General features: G+C 35.9%; 1 protein-coding gene across 1 annotated transcript; it reads left to right on the top strand.

The window, feature by feature from the left end:
- The first annotated feature begins 28 nt into the window (after window positions 1-28).
- On the top strand, window positions 29-18,540 carry LOC106876458 (uncharacterized). Its single transcript, XM_089358601.1, has 8 exons — window positions 29-342; window positions 4,951-4,992; window positions 6,369-6,467; window positions 7,270-7,468; window positions 10,082-10,153; window positions 12,197-12,343; window positions 16,626-16,806; window positions 18,198-18,540. Exons 1-8 carry the CDS (start codon window positions 256-258, stop codon window positions 18,313-18,315), a joined length of 945 nt encoding a protein of 314 aa, XP_089214727.1. The 5' UTR covers window positions 29-255; the 3' UTR covers window positions 18,316-18,540.
- Window positions 18,541-18,781: the final 241 nt, after the last annotated feature.

Consider the following 18,781-nt stretch of genomic DNA (forward strand, 5'->3'; position numbering starts at 1 on the left):
CCAACTTTAATTCCAAATAACATTGGATTCTTTAATTTACGTGATAAAGTAATAGGTTGATCGTAATCAAAATTCAGAGTCGCATCGATATACCAAAATTGAAAACAGTCTGAGTGGTGGGGGTTATTTTGCGAATGAAAAAGACTAAATCCGAGAGCGATTGAGAAAGAGTTAAATTTATTGAAATTTGTGCGCTACCCGGAACTTTCATTAGTAGATAATATTTGATTGGACACCCTTAGTCTACATTCGTTCATGTTATTTTCGTTTAGACGGAAATTCGGTTTCTTATATTTCAAAAACTTAAGATATATCATTATGTCTGCAGCGAGCAAACGAAAGGTTGTGTGATATTGCTTTTTTTTTGTTTGTTTGTTTTTCTTAATTGTATTATATTTCTTTGATAGAAAAAATACCTCTTAAAACGAAAGAAAAGATGGAAAGACTTCCTTTTGTACCCCACCGTAAAATTTGGAAGTCTTTCCGAAAAGATTTCGTTTTTAATAGGAAAGAAACACAAAACAAATATATTGCCTTGGGCAATCCTTCGATATTAGTCATTCACCCACACAACCTTCTCTCATGTCATAAATAGGCTTAGGCTTTAAAAAATGGTAAATTACGTTGTCCCTTCACACCAATACCAAAAGAACCCATTTTATTGATTGTTATGTTTTATCTTATATGTTAAATTTTAATTGATACGGTCAAAGTTAAAACAAAGCGACTTCCCCATTTGTTTATGTTTGTAAATTTGGCGGGGAACAAATTGTTAGTAAATACGGAATTCTTTTGCCTTTGCAATCTTCTTGTTTTCATAATGGTTATTGTAATTGAACTGAAAAATAATTTGTAATAATTATATTAAATTTCCCATAACGAATTAGCAAACAATATAAATGGTAAATAAAATTTTAAAAAACAACACATAACTATACCACGTGCTATGACAAGGTATTTGTAGGAGTTGTCTTTCCCTGAAACGTTTATTTCGATTTATTCTTATGATATTAATCCGTTATCAGTATTTAATCTTATTTAATTTGTTCTTATATAGCTTTTAATTGTCCTCAAATCTCTCTCGATCACCTTGTTTGAAATGTAACCAGGAAAAGACAGGATGGTCATTGTCGGAAGGGTTTATTCGATCAAGGTTGACTTAACACTAAACAATAACATGTGACACATCGATTTTCTGTGAGCCAGTGAGGGTGCCTCTTAGTAGTCGCTCGATCAGTCAGCTAGAAATAGCAGCCAAATGTATCTCAAATCACTCATCAGTTCATTCGAGTTTTGGTACTATTCAAGAAGAGTGGTCCCGGTGCGCACACTCGCGCATCCGCGCTAGCGAGTCGTGATTAGTCGATCTTACGATTACCTAGGGCGAGTGCGCGTCATGCGCAAAACATGTATGAGGGTTTTTTCTAAACAAAGTAAATAATTTTTTTACACAAAGTAAATGAATTACACACTACCTGTTTTTGGTGAAGAGGATCGACTAGTCACAACTCGCTAGCGCGGATGCTCGAGTGTGCGCACCGGGACCAGAGAAATTTCCTGTGGTAAAATGAGAAATACTCTGACAAAGTTGTAAAAAAGTGTTTGTTGGAGATTTGACTGTTATTCCAAGGCTAATGCAGAATCACACCTCTCCTTGAAAAATGCATTTTTTTGAAAAAACATTTTTCGGATTCCTACATTTTAGATGTCGGAGATTATGAATATGCATAATTTTTTTTTTAATTTCACCCCTTTCCCCCACCACCAATTTAAAATTTTGATTTTGTTTGCTTTAAAGAGAGTGTAGTGAATTGACAAACATACGCAAATCGAAATTAAATATAGACAAAAACATTAAAGTGAAAAGAATTTGTGTTTGCCTTAAATAATCGTAAATAATAATGAAATGTTAATTAAATATATACCATTTTATGAGAAACAAACATTAATATGTTTAATAATTGATATTATAAAGTTTAATAAGGGGCTTAAATTTCACCCCTCTCCAATTTTAAATTTTGAACTTTTTCATCCATTTATTTGTCTGTCTGTCTATTTATCCCTATCCGTTTATTCATATCTATCTATCTCTTTATATACATATCTATATGCTTATTGCTGAAAAAAATATTTAAAATGTCTGTTTTTATGTGTGTGGGGGGGGGGGATTACTGTGTGTTTCCTAAACATGCATTTTTCCAAGAGAAGTGTGATTCTGCATTAGCCCCACAGATTCAGTCTTTTAATGCAGTTTTGATGTTTAACCCTTTCAACGTAGGAAGTGGATATATCCACCCCAAACTTTTATTACGGTTGACTGCAGAAAGCAGTTTTACCACCGTACTTTTTAGTAAAGACAAATTTTCAGATTTTCTTAATTTTTTTTCTCATTTTTCATCAAATATTTCTTTACAGTGCAAGCTTCATATACTTTCAGTAGTGGATATGAAAACTATACCTTTTCAGTAATACTGAAAAAGCATTGCAGAAGCAGAAAATATCAGTTCTATTGTTTTGTTGGCTAATTAATACCATTACAAAATGACTATGAAATTTAATTTTGCATTAAAGAGTTAATCCAATGGTTCCCACCCTGCGTTTAAATCCTGCTAAGGTTGACTTTGCCTTTCATTCTTTCAGAGTTGGTGAAGAAAAGTACCAATTCAAGATGCTGAATTAGTAGAACTGTTTAGATGATAGAGCAAGACACATTGTAGTATCTGTTCCAGCTCCTTTGCATTCTGACACTAATGCCTGTGATGACACTGGTATCAAATAATATCAGCTCAAATTGGAAGCTTTTCCATCATCACCATTCTGGCATGAGTTAGACAGTTTAACAAGAGCTGGCAAGCCACAGAGCTGCACCAGGCTCCATTGTCTACATTGGCATGGTTTCTGTGGCTGGATAACCTTCCTAACACCAACCACTTCACAATGTACTGAGTGCTTTTTATGTGGCACTAGCACTTATGCTTTTCACGTGGTACTGACATCAGCAAGATTGCCAAGTAATTTATGAGATGAAAACCTCTCAACTGGGAGAGGGAGTGGAACTACAGGAAGTGGTATTGTACCAGGTGAGAGGTTAGAGCATAACAGAAGGATAGAAATAGATGTCTTATTACAGAGGAGATACGTGGCTACCCCAGGAGAAAAAGAGAGAAGAGGAGGGAGAGATTAAGGAAAAAGGTAGGGAGACAGAGAAAGAAATAGATGGTGTTGGAGATGCATCAGGACTTACCTGTGAGGTAGCAATGTGGGGAGGGTATAGAGCAAGATGTCTCATAAGAGTGCGAAAGGAGGTGTTTAGAGATGGGAAAGAGGTGACTAGCAAGTGATAGAGAAATAGGAGTGGCTGGATGGGGGTATGGTATATATGTGAGGGCATACATCATGTGCAGATAGGCATGTGAGAGAGTGGAGAAGCCCGCAGTAGGTAGTGATCATTGGTGTGGCTTTGGGGAAGATAGGTTGCAAGGAAGTTTTCACAGAGGACATTGTGTGTGTGCATGAAGTAGAGGGAGCCTGCCCCAATTTTACTTAGCTTGACATGTCCTCTCAAGCACAGCAAATCACCAGAAGTCTTGGTCCCTTATCATCTCCTCTGAGGCTCAACATCCAAAGATCATTTCTTCAAACATTTTTAAACTAGGTTTGCACATGTATGTACAGCTGCATGGTCAACACTGACCAGTAGAGGCCCAACACTTTTTAAACTAACGTGCAGGTGTGACTATGTGGTTCAAAAGCTTGCTTCCAAACTATGTAGTTTTGTAGTGCTTTCTATGGACTCAGGGCTAACCAAAACCTAGTAAATTTGGTTGATGGAAAGAAGCCTGTTGTGCACGTCTATATATCATCATCATCATCATCATTTGACATCTGTTTTCCATGCTGGCATGGGTTGGACAGTTTGGCTGAAAACTGGGTTGCAATCTGATGTGGCATGGTTTCTACAGCTAGATGCCCTTCCTAATTCCAACCACTCCAAGAGTGCAGTGGGTGCTTTTTACGTGCCGCTGTCACAGGTGCCATTTATGATACACAAGCATTGGCCATGACTACACTCTCACTTGGCTTGACAGGTCTTCTCAAGCACAATATATTGCCAAAGGTCTCAATCACTGCCTCTGTGAGGCCCAAGATCAGGGAGTGCTTTTTACATGCCACCAGCACAGGTGCCTCATATACAACACTGGCATCAGCCACAACTACATCATCACTTCACTTGACGAGTCCTCTCAAGTACAGCATATCGCTCAATGTTGAAAAGGTGCTTTTTATGTGTCGGTTGCATGACACTGGCATCAGGCATGACTGCAATTTTACTTGGCTTGAAGGGTCTTCTCAAGCATGGTTATTTGTTATTGCCTCCATGAGGCCCAATGTTTGAAGATCATGGTTCATCACCTTGTTCCTTGTCTTCCTAGGTCAATGAGACAAGGTGATGAAGCCCATAGTCCCAGGACTTGATCACCTTGTCCCATATATATATATACATATATATATATATCATCATCATCATCATCATTGTTTAACGTCCGCTTTCCATGCTAGCATGGGTTGGACGATTTGACTGAGGACTGGTGAAACCGGATGGCAACACCAGGCTCCAATCTAATTTGGCAGAGTTTCTACAGCTGGATGCCCTTCCTAACGCCAACCACTCATATATATATATTTAGTTCAAATTTACAGAAAACAAAAACAAAGACAGGTGAAGGAACAACAAGCAGGTGTATTAGTTTAATGCTCGGGAAGAATGGAAAACTCTTTGACAGAAAAGATTAAGAGGACAGAGATAGAAAACATTGTAATATGATGGAGAAACATTGCAGCTGATTCCTTTTAATCTTTACTAATCTGTTTTAATAATTCCCTAACTGCACTGCTATAACTTAATCAAACTGTTGATGGTTATTTGCTTTTCTTTTTTAATTTTTACAGAGTGCAGATAATGCAAAAGCTGAAGTCAAGAAGCAGAAAACTGTAATTATGATTATTTTAATTATTTCTTAGAAAGGAGTTGTGGGGAGATGAGTTCTTTGTTTTATTTTCAGAAGGGGAAGGGCAGTGTACATGGCTTTTTTTCAGAGCCTTCAAGAATTGTGAGGAAAAGGAAGGGGAGAAGTTATCCTCAAATTAGAAATAATAGCTAAATGTCTTTCAAATCAACTTATTTAGAGGCTTCTTTGTTGGGTTGTTTCACACTGTGGAGATAAATCGTTGTATTTGATTACATATAAGATGTACTTATTTTTCAAAAACATATCTCAAAACAACTCACCCTAGGCCCTATATTACATACTTTAAAGTACTAAAACCTCTTTTTCTTGAATATGAAATTAGGGTGTTTCTAATATGCCCATGCATTTGTTATACCATGAAATATGGTTATATCGATACCAGTAATATTTTGGAGTTAATTCCAATGAACTATATTCCCCAATATAAATGTTTCGCTCTGTGTTATTCATAAGAATTTATTGGTGTTTTTTGGCAGAATCATTACAGTGCAGTATTTAATTAGTCTTTCACATTCTGTTTATGTTCTGTTTTTGTATGTACCCATAAAGGTAATCATTCAACATTCAATAAAACAATTTCTGAGGTTGATATCATCATCATCATCATTATTATTCACTGTCTGTATTCTGTGTTGGTGTGAATTGGATAATTTAACAGGATCCTACAGGTCAGGGTTGAGCTCCAGTGTCCATTTGGCATGGTTTCTAATGCAAACCACTTTACAGAGTGTACTTGATGCTTTTACATGTCACCAGCACTAGTGAGGTCACCAAGTAGCTTGCAAGACGTGACCACTTGTTTGAGGGAGGTGGCTTATGCCAGATGCTGAGAGGAAAGAGTATGATAGAAGGATAGGAACAGTTGTCTTGCTGTAGAAGAAATACATGGCTTCCCCTGCTGGAAAAGGATAAAAGAAGATGGTAGTAATCAGGTGTCAAGATATACATGCAAGGTAACAAGTGGGTGAAGTGAGGAGGATAGGAACAGAGGAAAGGTGAGGGGGAATAGGGAGAGCAACAGATGAGTTGAGGAAAAGAATAGATGATGCAGTGAACAGCAAACAGGGATGATTGACTAAAACCTTTGATGATGATATCTTGCATGGCTGCAATCCAAAGACTAAAGAACTACAAACAGTGATCTCGAGCTCAGCAATATCTTCCTGCATTTTTAAACCAGAATAGTTTGTGACAGTATACAATAATCACATTAGACAATGTGTGTTGAGATCATAGATAATGAACGGTAAGGTTATTTGACTGTGTATGTTGTCATTAATCATTTCACTTGTAGATTTATGAAATTTGTAAAATTGCCGTTGTCAATTCTTTCAAAAGGATGCTGAGAAACAAGAAGGTTCTTCAGATAAAGATGGCCAGACTCACAACTTAAAAGTTATATCCTGGAATATTAATGGAATTCGAGCTTTCTTGGGTGTGAGTACAATAATGTGATATCATTTATATATTATTTCTATTCACTTTTCATCAGAGAGTTTAAGTAACACCTAATTTGAAAATTATGATGACTCCGTTCAGTCAAGAACACACATAAATAATAAAGAGGGCAAATCTGCACAGTCCACATAGGACTCCTAGCTTCATTCTATGCCTGCAGATCAATGAAAATTCTGCTACTAAGAACAAGAAAGGTTAAGAAGATATCTGAATTTGCTACCTGCTGAATATTTGCAATATAAACACAGGCATAGTTAAGAAGCTCACTTCAGAACCACATGGTTTCAGGTTCCATCCCACTGTGCAGAATCTTGGCCAAGTTCCTTCTACTATAGCCCGGAAACTAAATGAAGCTTATGTATTTATATTCATTTCGCCTTGTCTTTGACATCATGCACTTATTGTATACAAATGTCACCATCTTAGAACTGGTTTCTCATACTTGCAGTATTTCATGAAACATGTCTAGCTATTTCATCAGTTGCTCCAACATTCATTTTTGTGAGTTTCTTGGCTTTGTGGATAAGAAGTTTGCTTCCGCATTCAGTATCACTGTGTGGCAATGGGCCCAGACCTACCAAACACTTGTATGTCAATTTGGTAGATGGAAAGTGTGAGGAGCCTGTCATGTGTATGAGTTGGTGTCTCCTCGTCCTAATATCATGTGATTGTTGCAAATGTCACTGTCATCCAAGCAGTATCCAATCTTCCCTATGAACATGCCCAGCCAAGGGGAAATAATTTCCTTGATATTGTAAATTTTATATTTTTATAATTATAGAAAAATGGATTTGACTATTTCAAGAGAGAGGACCCAGATATATTTTGTCTTCAAGAAACAAAGTGTCCTGAATCACAAGTCCCCGAAGACTGTAAAATCAAAGGTTATTATAACTACTGGTACAGTGCTGAGACTGATGGTTATGCAGGATGTTGTTTGTATAGCAAGAAAAAACCAATCTCTGTCACCAAAGGAATTGGTAAAGTTCAGTTAATTTCTTTAATCTTTCATGTCCTCTTTTATGTGCGTTATATCTACTTGTTAATAGTATGTGTGTATGTATATCATCATCATTTTAATGTTCACTTTTTTATGCTCACATGGGTTAATCAGAATTTAAGGCAGATTTTCAATGGCCAGATGTCCTTCCTGTTGCTAATCTTACTTGTTTCCAATTAAGGCAATATTTCTTCAGTTGTGGAAGCAAGATCTAGAATTGAAGGGCCTTAAAATTAACCTAGCAAAAACCAAAGTTTTAGTAAGTAGAAAAGCAGACAAATCACAAATCCCCAGAGGTAGATGTTACTGCTTGATCTGTAGGAAAGGCATTGGTAGAAATGCCATACAATGTACCCAATGTAAGCTATGGACACACAAGAGATGCAGCAATATCAGAGGAAGGTTAACAGGGAAACTAGTTTTTGTGTGTGGAAGGTGCACAGGTACAATTAACACTAAAAATGTACAGATAATAGACTCCATCAAATACCTGGGGGAAAAACTAGTAGTTCATAGCTTCCAATACATAGGTGACCAAGTCAGTAGCAGGGGTGGATGCTCTGAGAGCGTAGCTGCTAGAATAAGAATAGGTTGGGGAAAGTTTAGAGAGCTCCTACCTCTGTCAATAACAAAGAGCCTCTCCTTTAGAGTGAAAGGCAGATTGTATGATGCCTGTGTTGCGAACTGCCATGCTACACAGTAGTGAAACATGGGCTGTAACTGTCGAGGACGTGTAGGCTTGAAAGAAATTAAGCTAGCATGCTTTGCTAGATGTGCAATGTCAGTATACATGCACGACAGACTTTAAATGTCTTGAGAGAAAAGTTGGGCATAAGATGTGGCGTGCAAGTTACGACTGCGCATGGATGTGTTAAGAAGTGCCAATCTCTACCAGTGAAAGGAAGCTGTGGAAGAGGGAGACCCAGGTCTGACCTGAAACCATGTGGTTCTGAAGTGAGCTTCTTAACCCATGGTCTTCAAACGTTGGGCCTCATGAAGGCAATGACTGGTGACCGAGACCTATGACGATATGCTTGACAAGACCTGTCAAGCCAAGTAAAATCATAGTTGTGACTGTTGTCGGTAACACATAACTGGCACCCATGCCAGTGGCTCATAAAAAGCACCTTTTGAGTGTTGGGCCTCATGGAGGCAATGACAAATGATTGAGGCCTTTGGCAAAATGCTGTGCTTGAGAAGAAAGATCCATCAAGCCAATGAGGTCAATGCCAGTGTAGCATAACTAGCATCTGTGCTGGTAGCACATAAAAGCACCTTTCAAGCGCTGGGCCTCGCAGAGGCAATGGCAAATGACAAGTGAAATCATAGTTGTGGCAGATACTGGTGTCATGCAACTGGCACCCATGCCAGTGGCATGTAAAAGCACCCATTACACTCCCAGAATGGTTGGCATTAGGAAGCATCCAGTTGTAGAAGCCATGCCAAATCAGACTGGGGTCTGGTGCAGACCCTCAGCTTACCAGCCTTGGTCAAACCATCAAACCCATGCCAGCATGGACAAATGGATGCTAAATGATGATGATGATGATCAGATGTTTTCACTGATTGAAAATGATGGTGACACCTGTTTCCAACTATCATGCAATATCAAGACAAAGCAACATGAACACACACATATATATGTAATACAACAGGCTTATTTCACTTTTCCCTCTGCCAAATCCACTCACAAGGTTTACGTCAGCCTGAGACTGTAGTAGAAGACACTTGCCACAGGTGCCACATAGTGGGACTGAAATCAAAACCATATGGTTGGGAAGTAAAATTTCCAATGATACAATGTATGGCTGTGTAGTTGAGAATTTTACTTCCCAACCGTAGCTTCAGCCTGACTACAAAGCCTTGTGAATGGATATGGTTGACAGAAACTGAAACAAGCCCATTACACACACACACACACACACACACACACTTGTATGTATATGTCTAGGAGAAGTATTTGTGTATCCTTATCTTAGCATCATTATACATTGTTTACAGTCAGTGTAATTGAGGATGCCATTACACCTCCTCTGACCATCTCCCCATCATTCTTTGTATCACTCAGTATCCAACATACTTTTCAATTTCCATGCCACCCAGATCATAATGTAATCCTTGTATTGTCCTTTTTCATGCCCTGATGATTTTCAACCCAAGGTATTTTGAAATGCAAGCTTATATATCTATATAGGTTTTGTAGTTTAAACTGGATGCGAAATGAAACAATTGTAGGTGAAGATGTTAATTAATTAATTTGTTTCCATTGGATCTCTGTTTTCAAACCTAATAATTACATGCACACATACATGTATAAAAGATTCATGCTGTTTCTTTTTAGCTCTAGTTTTCAAATCTAGAGGACATAAATTTCGGCTGTGCAAAAATGCTTGTTTATCAACAGTAACATTTTCATATCTTGTGAGAGCTAGATGAAAATAATCATAAATTTGAGTGTCTGTATGAAAAATAAAAAAGAAAGTACTTGTAGCAAATGTAAGCTCACAAACTATAGAGATGCTCCATAACATACATAGTAAACTATATTACTTGCTCCAAGAGAGTCTGTACACTAGGACTTTTGTTATTTCAGGAATTGAGAAACATGATAAAGAAGGAAGAGTTATCACTGCCGAATTTGAAAAGTTCTATGTTGTCACAACCTGTAAGTAACGTTTACAGCTTTGCTAACTTTTAATTGTTTAAATGTTATCCTTGCATGAGAGACAACAGCTATGTGAGTTGCTTTGGGTTTTTTTTTCTATAATAGAAACACTCATTTTAAACTGTTCATATCTAAATTAAAACTTACCATTATGGTTTTATGTATGAACCTTTTAAGTTGTGTGTCAGCAGCCAGCTCATTATACATTAATAAATGAAACAAAGTGGTTATATTAAAAAGTTTCTTCCAAATACTTTATGGTTTGCAAAATTATTAAAACAGTGAAAATACAGGCTAACAGAGAAAGTAAGCTTCATATTTGTCATTTGCACTGCTGAGAGCCCCTTCGGTCATGACTGACCATGGGATTGCACCTAGAAAGTTACCTTCGCAGGCACAAGTCCAGGCAAGGTTGTTTATGGAAGACCAGCAGTTGCCCATGCATACCAGCCTCCCCTCTCCATGCCACCAGTGTTATCCAAGGGAAAGGCAAAGGCTGATACAGCTTGGCACCAGTGACATCGCAATTCATTTCTACAGCTGAGTGAACTGGAGCAACGTCAAATAAAGTGTCTTGCTCAAGAACACAACATGCAGCCCGGTCCGGGATTCAAACTCACAACCTCACGATCGTAAGCTCGACGCTCTAACCACTGAGCCATGCGCCTTCACCATTTACACTAGAGAGATACATATTGTGAACACACCAGAAATAGATTCTCTTAAATGACGAGATGGCTCACTTGAAGTAGTTGATAGCTTTTCTTAGCTAGATGTAATTAACAAACAAGGCAGTTTGTTTCAAAAGTATAGCAGCCTGGCTAAGAACAGGTTGGGAAAAGTTCAGAGAATTTCTACCATTGCTGGCAACAAAGGTCTTTTTCTTCAGAGTAAAGGGCAGATTGTATGATGCTTGTGCTATGATGCTGCATGGCAATAAGACATGACCTTTAAATGCAGAGGACTTTATAAATCTGGAAAGAAATAAAGCCAGCATGCTCAAATGGATGTACAATGTAAGTGTGCATGGACAACAAAATACAAATATGTGGAGGAAAAAACTGGGCATAAGAGGAATCAGATGTAGTACATAAGAAAGAAGACTGTGCTGGTATGGGCATGTGATGCATATGGATGAGGGCAGCTGTATAAAGAAGTGCTGCTCATACTAAATGGACAGAGCTTGCAAAAGAGAGAAACCCAAGAAGTATTTGAAGGCTGATCTTGATTGTCACGTATGTGCAATAAAATCTTGGTTTCTCATTCATGTATAGCTTATAGGAATTTTGTACAAATTATGAGCACATGTCCCCTTCCAGTGCACCATATCTGCCTGTCATCTATACCCCATATTATCGTATGTAAGAGAGTAATGTTATCCTAATATAATTTATTGTTTTAGAAGCCTGTAATAAATGCTTCTCGTGTCTCTTTTTATTTAGAGACAGAGTTGCTTCCCTTAGTTTAATGTTTTCGCTGGTTTACCTGCAGCTTGCAGTAGATAGATGTTTGTTACAGTCAATAAAAGTTGTAAAATAGTATTATTTGGGGTGTTTGTGCAGATTCACATTGTAACTTCATGAATACGTTTGAGCATTATTTTGTTTTATATAGTTTATCTAAGTTAGTTGGGGCTGACAGGAATACATACCTCTACAGGCTGATGAATTATCTGTTTTACAACCTTCGACTGTGTAGCTGCAGTAAACTGTCGCTCTTTGTGATAACCTTTTCTACAACTGGTCTAGCTGAGCTTGCATTATTTAAATATCTTGATCATGTACAAAACCAATGATAGATGGACAATTTACATCTTTCAAACTGTTGCCCAATATTGTAATGGTTCATCCAGTTGCTTGCAATTCTCATATGTTTTGTGTATGTATAAAAAATGGTAATAAGTAGGAAATTACATCCAAAGAAAATAAATACTTTGATGTTGAACTGTAGCAGATGTGGGACATTCATTTTATTGAAACCACAAATAATGTTAGATTAAAAAGTTTTGGAATTTATACCTTTTATTTCTTTTCTTTTCTACAGATATTCCTAATGCTGGCAAGAAATTAGTCCGATTGGATTACAGAATCAAAGAATGGGATGTGGATTTCTTAGATTATCTTGTCAAGTTAGATGGAAAGAAACCTGTCATATTATGTGGAGATCTGAATGTTTCACATCTTGAAATAGGTAAGTGTTCTAGGGTTTTTTATCTGTTTATATGTTAAGGTTTATGTTTTGTATGTTGCATTGTTCAAAGTAGGCTAAGAACTGAGGTCTGTGAAACTTCTTAACCCTTTGCCATTCAGATTATTCTGTCAAATGAAAAGCTTATTTATTTATAATGTTTTGAATTATTCATGCATTATCTCTTAGTTTTGAGATTTTGATGATGTAATTGTTTATTTTTAGAATAGCATTGTAGGATAGGCATGAGTGGCCAGATTTGGCCAGTTTGAACCCGAAACCTGTTTTGAATATACATAAAACAAATAGAATATTTGAAACGTGTTTTGAAAATAAGACAAAAGTTCACTTTGCAGCCACATGGTTTTGGGGTTTGTGAAGGTAGAATCAGAGTCAGAAACAATTACTGAATTACTCAAATGACAAAAATTAATTTGACTGATTTCACAGACATTAATCAAACCAAATTTAAGGGCTTCTGTGAAGTAGAATCTTGTAGGTAGATATAATTCAGTTTCAAACAAGATGTTAGTGAATTTTAGATTTGGATGTTTTAATTTAAACCCTATTCTATAGACAAGATGTTTCTTTAATAGATTCTGTAGGACTAAAATTTTCAATATTTTACAATAAAATCCATAATTCATTTTGCGTAATGTTTTAATCCTTAAAATGTTGGATTGTTATAATGCCCACTTCAGTATGCAGTATACTTAGCAAAACCAGTACAGATACAACTATCTCTGACCACCTACTATGTACTTCACTTTACTTATAGTGACTAGGTTATTCCATTCATCACGTGGGAGGGGTGTACCATTATTACTAATTCCCTACATCTCTCCTTTTTTTATTCACCCTACCTCCCAGTTTTGAGTTGTTTTTTTTTTTTACAATTTAAGATTTTTTGAGCTTGGCATCTATGTTCAGGAACTTTGTATGTTTTCTTTTCCGTTCACTTGTACGCCTGAGTTCAATCACTTGCAGTGGCGTTGGTACTTGGAACGTATTGTACAACCATTCCATCAGTCACTCCAACTTCTTTGGTCCACTTTCCACAAATCTCTTTTTTAGTTGGTTCCTGTATCTCTTTTGTATACCTTTTCTACTTTTTACCCAATACATCATTTTACCTATGCATTTGATAATTATGCCATTTCCCAACTCTGCTTTCTATTTTTGTATGCCCTCATATACACCTTTTCACCAACTTTAAAGAATCTTGCTATGTCTTCCCTGGCACATTTTGTTTTCTTGTCAGGTAGCAATTTATCAAAGACTGATTTTACTTTCCTTACAAACAACAGCTCCACTGGTCAGCTACCTGCTGGTTTATTCGGATTTGGTGTCACATGGTGCACTCTTAAAAATTGTTGTAGAGCTACCTCATCCATGACTATCCATATTCAATTTTCTAAGGGCTCTTTTGACAGTATCAACAAAGCATTCTGCCTGTCCATTAGATCTGGGATGGTGTGATGCCATAGCTATATGTTCTACTGCGAATCTTTCACAAAATTTTTTTAATTCGCTAGACACAAATTGCGTACCATTGTCAGACACTATCTTGTCTGGGATGCCAAATCACACAAACAATTCGTGTAAAAAATTTATCACAGTTGAGGAGGTTGGGTTTTTACACTTAAAAATTTCAGGTCATTTTGAAAAACTATCCACTACCAAGTAGTAAGAACCATTCAAAGAACCAGCAAAATCAATGTGTAGTATCAACCATGGAACATGTACTTTTGAACAATGTTTACTTTTTGTTGTGAGCAATTTTTCATTTCATTCTGGCTTACACACAGGTGTTCCACTCTTGTTTTACTGCAATTTTTTTGTTTCAGTCCCTCAGCCACAGTCAGACCTTCAACTGAACCAACTATATTTCCATACAAAACACTTATGGGTGTATTCCATACTTTGAATAGTTCCATTTACTCTGTGCTGAATAAATTAAGTGAACTTTTTAACACATTTACCTTTTCCATTTGGCCTCGAAATGTTACATTACATACGAATTCACCTAGAAAATATAATTTTTTTCTCGAAACACCATGTGCTACCTTTTTTATTTTATTAATCTTGGCTTACTGGCATATTTCCACATTTTCTTCATTTTTAATGGTGATATCACTACCAGTGTCCTACTGCATTTTAACACTTGTATTTCTGATTTTCACCTTCACGAATTTACTCATTGTTATATTACCCATTTCTTCAAATGACATACTATTTATTCTTTTTCCTTTGTTCTGACGTTCAGTCATCTTCAATCTACAGTGTGTCTTTATATGTCCTATATTTCCACAATGAAAGCACTCTCCTTTTTTAAATGCACAATTTTTCCTTAGGTCTACACCTCCACATGCAAAATATGGTTTGTTGTTTTTTAGAAAACACTTTATCTCTATTCTGACTATTTTGCATTTGCTTTACTTAGAAACAATCTTTACAGTCAATCTCCTCTCTGTCTTGTCTTAATTTGGCTATCATTTCACATTCTTCTGACACTTGTTGTAGGGTTACATCCTGGTTTTGTTCCAGTTTAGCGAGAATTCTAGTTCTAACTTCTGCATCCTTTTTGACAGTAAGTCCCTATGTAAAAATCAGGCATTTGAACATATCTGGCGTTAATTCATCCAGCTTAAACTTCTTGCATTCCCTGTTTACTCTACCAGCATATGTGATGTTGTCCTCGTTGTTTTTCTCTATGTTCAGATACTTCCAACGTTTGTTGAACAGTGAGCTTTTTTCACTGAAAATTTGACACAATATATCTTGTGTTATTAAAGTTTATGTTTGAAGATTTTCTTGGGAGTACACAATTGTTGTTATGCTCATGTTCTGTTGCTGCCAGTTTTCTCAAAACTCAGCGTGTTTTCATCTTTTCATCCCAATCTTTACATTCTTTATCAAAGATTTGCTTATGTCTTCTGTAGTATGCCTCAAGGATAACTCCTTCGCCTGGTTCATACTTGAACTCTGTTATGGAGTTTACAACATAGTCTGGCAAGAACACTTTTTCTGACTTTCTTGACAACTTCAGTAATTGCAGCATTTATTGTTATATTATATTTTTTGTTGTTGTTGTTGCTTCTGTTGTTGCTCTTGCAGCTGTATCTGCTGTTGTAGTTGTTTTGGCAACTCAAGCAAACTTGTCAACAAATTTTCCATACTTTTACAATTTTTTGTAAAATTTGTACACCATCTTTGTGAGTTTATTAACTGCACGTGAATTGGTTTATTCTTGTTGCCACTGTTGTAATCCTTCTAATGTTTGATTGTTATAATGCCCTCTTCAGTATACAGTATAGTTAGTAAAACCAGTAAAGGCATGACTATCTTTGACTGCCAACAATGTACTCTGGTACTTCACATACTTCTCTTTACTTATAGTGATTTGGTTATTCCATTCATCACATGAGAGGGATACACCATTATTACTAATTCCCTACATGTAGTCTCTCATGTTACATTCACTTGAATTTTATATTCAAACAATGATTTTATCTCAAGAAGGAAGAATTATGTATGTAATCAAGTTTATTTCTTTTAACATGATCATCTGTTTGGCTTTACATGTCCAATCTTTTTGTTTTAATTCTGATGTACATTTGATTTTTGTACTCATGAACAAAGATATTCTGGATTTTCTCTTATAGTATTTCTATAGGTTCTGTAAAACCTTCTGATAAAGAAGGCCTCTTTTTCTTAAATTTTGTAAGTTTTTTCTTATACTTAATTGTTTGTAATTGTCATCATCATTTAGCATCTGTTGTCCATGATATTAATGGCATAGTAAATAATAATAACTCTTTCTACTACAAGCACAAAACCTGAAATTTAGATGAAAGGGCTAGTTGATTACTTAGAAAAGAACTGTTTGTTCAGGGCAGCATGCCCTTAGTACAATATAGGAATAAAAAATCTTTAGTGTGACCTACTGACCTGTGAGAACTTTGGGAGATTTTCATTTCAACATATTGAATTCGCATTTAAACCAGTCATATCCAGCTCAAATATTCTACCTATTTTGTATTTAAACTGGTTAGATCTTACCTACCTTAAAATGTCATTCTAAAAATAAACAATCATATGCATTTACATATGTAGCTATATACAGCAGCTACATGTATACACACACACACACACACACACACACACACACACACATATATATATATATACATAATTATATATTTACATAAGCTCATTTATCTATACCTACACATGCATACACTTTTTATGAGAAATAAAATCTTCCTTGTTGAATTCATTCCAGATCTAAAAAATCCAAAGAATAATAAGAAAACTGCTGGATTTACTCAAGAAGAAAGAGATGGGTTTAGTAAGATGTTGGATAAAGGATTTGTTGATTCATTTCGACACCTGTACCCCAAGAAAACAGATGTTTTTACCTTCTGGACATACATGATGAATGCTAGAGCTAAAAATGTTGGATGGTAAGTTTTATTGTGAATTTAGTTAGATATAGGCACACACATGGCTGTGTGGTTAAGAAGTTTGCTTATCAGCTATGTGGATTTGGTAGATGGAAGTTGAAAGAAGCTCATTACATATATATGTGTGTGTGTGTTTGTATTTGTCTCCCACCACAATTTAACAACTGATGCTGTTTACATCCCCGTGACTTAGCAGTTCAGCCAGAGAGACCAATTGAGTAAGTACACGTGCTCATGTGTATATGTATTTATATCTCCTTGTCTTCACATCACACAACAGTTATGAATGAGTGTCACTATCATACAAATGGTGTTGTCCATTTCCAGTCTTGTGTGAAAACATGTCTGACCATGCAGAATTATTTTCTTGCTTGGAAACAAGTGAAAGTTGGTGACAGGAAGAGCATCTGGCTTTAGAAAATCTGCCTCAATGAATTCTGCTCAATCCATGGAAGTTTTGGAAAAGTTGACATTAAAGTAATTATGACAGAAAGCTGGCTGGTATGCCTTTTACCCCTGATCTGTTTGATCTAGGGTTAAACAACAGCAACCAATACTAATTTGAACCAAAGACACATCACATGTCTGGAATAAAAGATGTGATGGCAATGATTGGAAATCCTGTGATCATAAATCTGCTGGGTCAGAATTGACCCAGAATAAACAAGTGAATTAGACAGGATTCTCTTCTGGAATTATTTTTCCTTTACTTAAAAATCACTGCAAGTCAAGGTCCATCAGTAACATCTAGGTAATGGGTCAGTGGAAAGCATGAATATTGATAATGCCATAAAAACTCTCTCTATATATATACGTGCTTATTTAAGATAACAACTAAAAGGTGGCAATGAAATTTTTTTTTTTTTTTTCGTATTTCAATGAAATACAAAGAGATGATAATAAAAGTAATGGTGGAAATAATATGCAGTAAATGAGACAACAATAAAGAATCTAATTAAAAGAAATGTCAATAAAAGAACTAATAAAAATATTGAAGTGAAGAAAACCCACCTACATTTAAAAAGTTACTTGTTTGTAGAGTATGATTATGAGAAATGGATTTAGGATTAACTTCAACCCTTTAGCATGCAGATTCTTCTGTCAATTATCATACTTATTTGTGTTTACTGTTTTGAATTAATCATGCATGATTTTGTGTAGCTTTGAGATTTTAATGATGTGATTGCTTAGTTTTAGAATGACAGTGTAGGGTAGGTGTGAGAGGCTGGATCTGGCTTGTTTGAACATAAAACATAGAATAACAGGGCTGGATATGGCCAGTTAAAGTATTAAATTTATACTAAAACTAAACAATTGAGTGACAGAAGATATATTAACAATATGATGTTGATGTTCATGACAATAATATTGTTTCTTTTTTTTCTCCTCAGGCGTCTGGATTACTTTGTCATTTCTAAGAGACTGGTAGATAATCTCACTGATACTTTGATTCACAAGGATGAAATGGGGAGTGACCATTGCCCAATTGTTTTGCTCATGAACATGTAACCTGTCAACTTATATTAGAACCTTCTAAGTATAGACTATATTCTGTAACGTATCCCAAGTCTTTTCTGAAGGGCTTTTTTTTTTATCTGTTTTTGAATTGTAACACTCATGTAACATTCCTTTCATGGCAAAGCTCATAATGGGGGGGAAAAACACATTTTCTGTATTAAATTTTCATCAGGGTTTTTTATCTTCTTATTTTATTAAAGACATTTTTCATCTCAGCGTTTGAATTTTTATTGCTTGTTTGGTTGAATACATTTGTCACATTCATGGAATTGGTACAAATAGTAGAGAGCCAGATTACATGCTTATAATGGTGACTTCCACAGAACTTTGGGATTGGTTCACCCTATAATGCTTATCTTTAATAATTCTTGATGCTGCTTCAAATATCATGCCTTATGGGAAGGAAATAACAAAATTGAAAGATTTGTTTAACTCTAGAGATTCTGTTTGAATATTA

Source organism: Octopus bimaculoides, chromosome 10 (assembly GCF_046866305.1).
Source record: "Octopus bimaculoides isolate indiv1 chromosome 10, ASM4686630v1, whole genome shotgun sequence".
NCBI lineage: Eukaryota > Metazoa > Mollusca > Cephalopoda > Octopoda > Octopodidae > Octopus > Octopus bimaculoides.

What these genes read in the sequence shown, in the direction of transcription:
- LOC106876458 (XM_089358601.1), top strand. Translation starts at nt 256, where the DNA reads ATGTTATTTTCGTTTAGACGGAAATTCGGTTTCTTATATTTCAAAAAC. An exon ending in CTGCAGCGAGCAAACGAAAG is followed by an intron (nt 343 to 4,950) that starts GTTGTGTGATAT and finishes TAATTTTTACAG; the next exon opens with AGTGCAGATAATGCAAAAGC. An exon ending in CTCTGTCACCAAAGGAATTG is followed by an intron (nt 7,469 to 10,081) that starts GTAAAGTTCAGT and finishes TTGTTATTTCAG; the next exon opens with GAATTGAGAAACATGATAAA.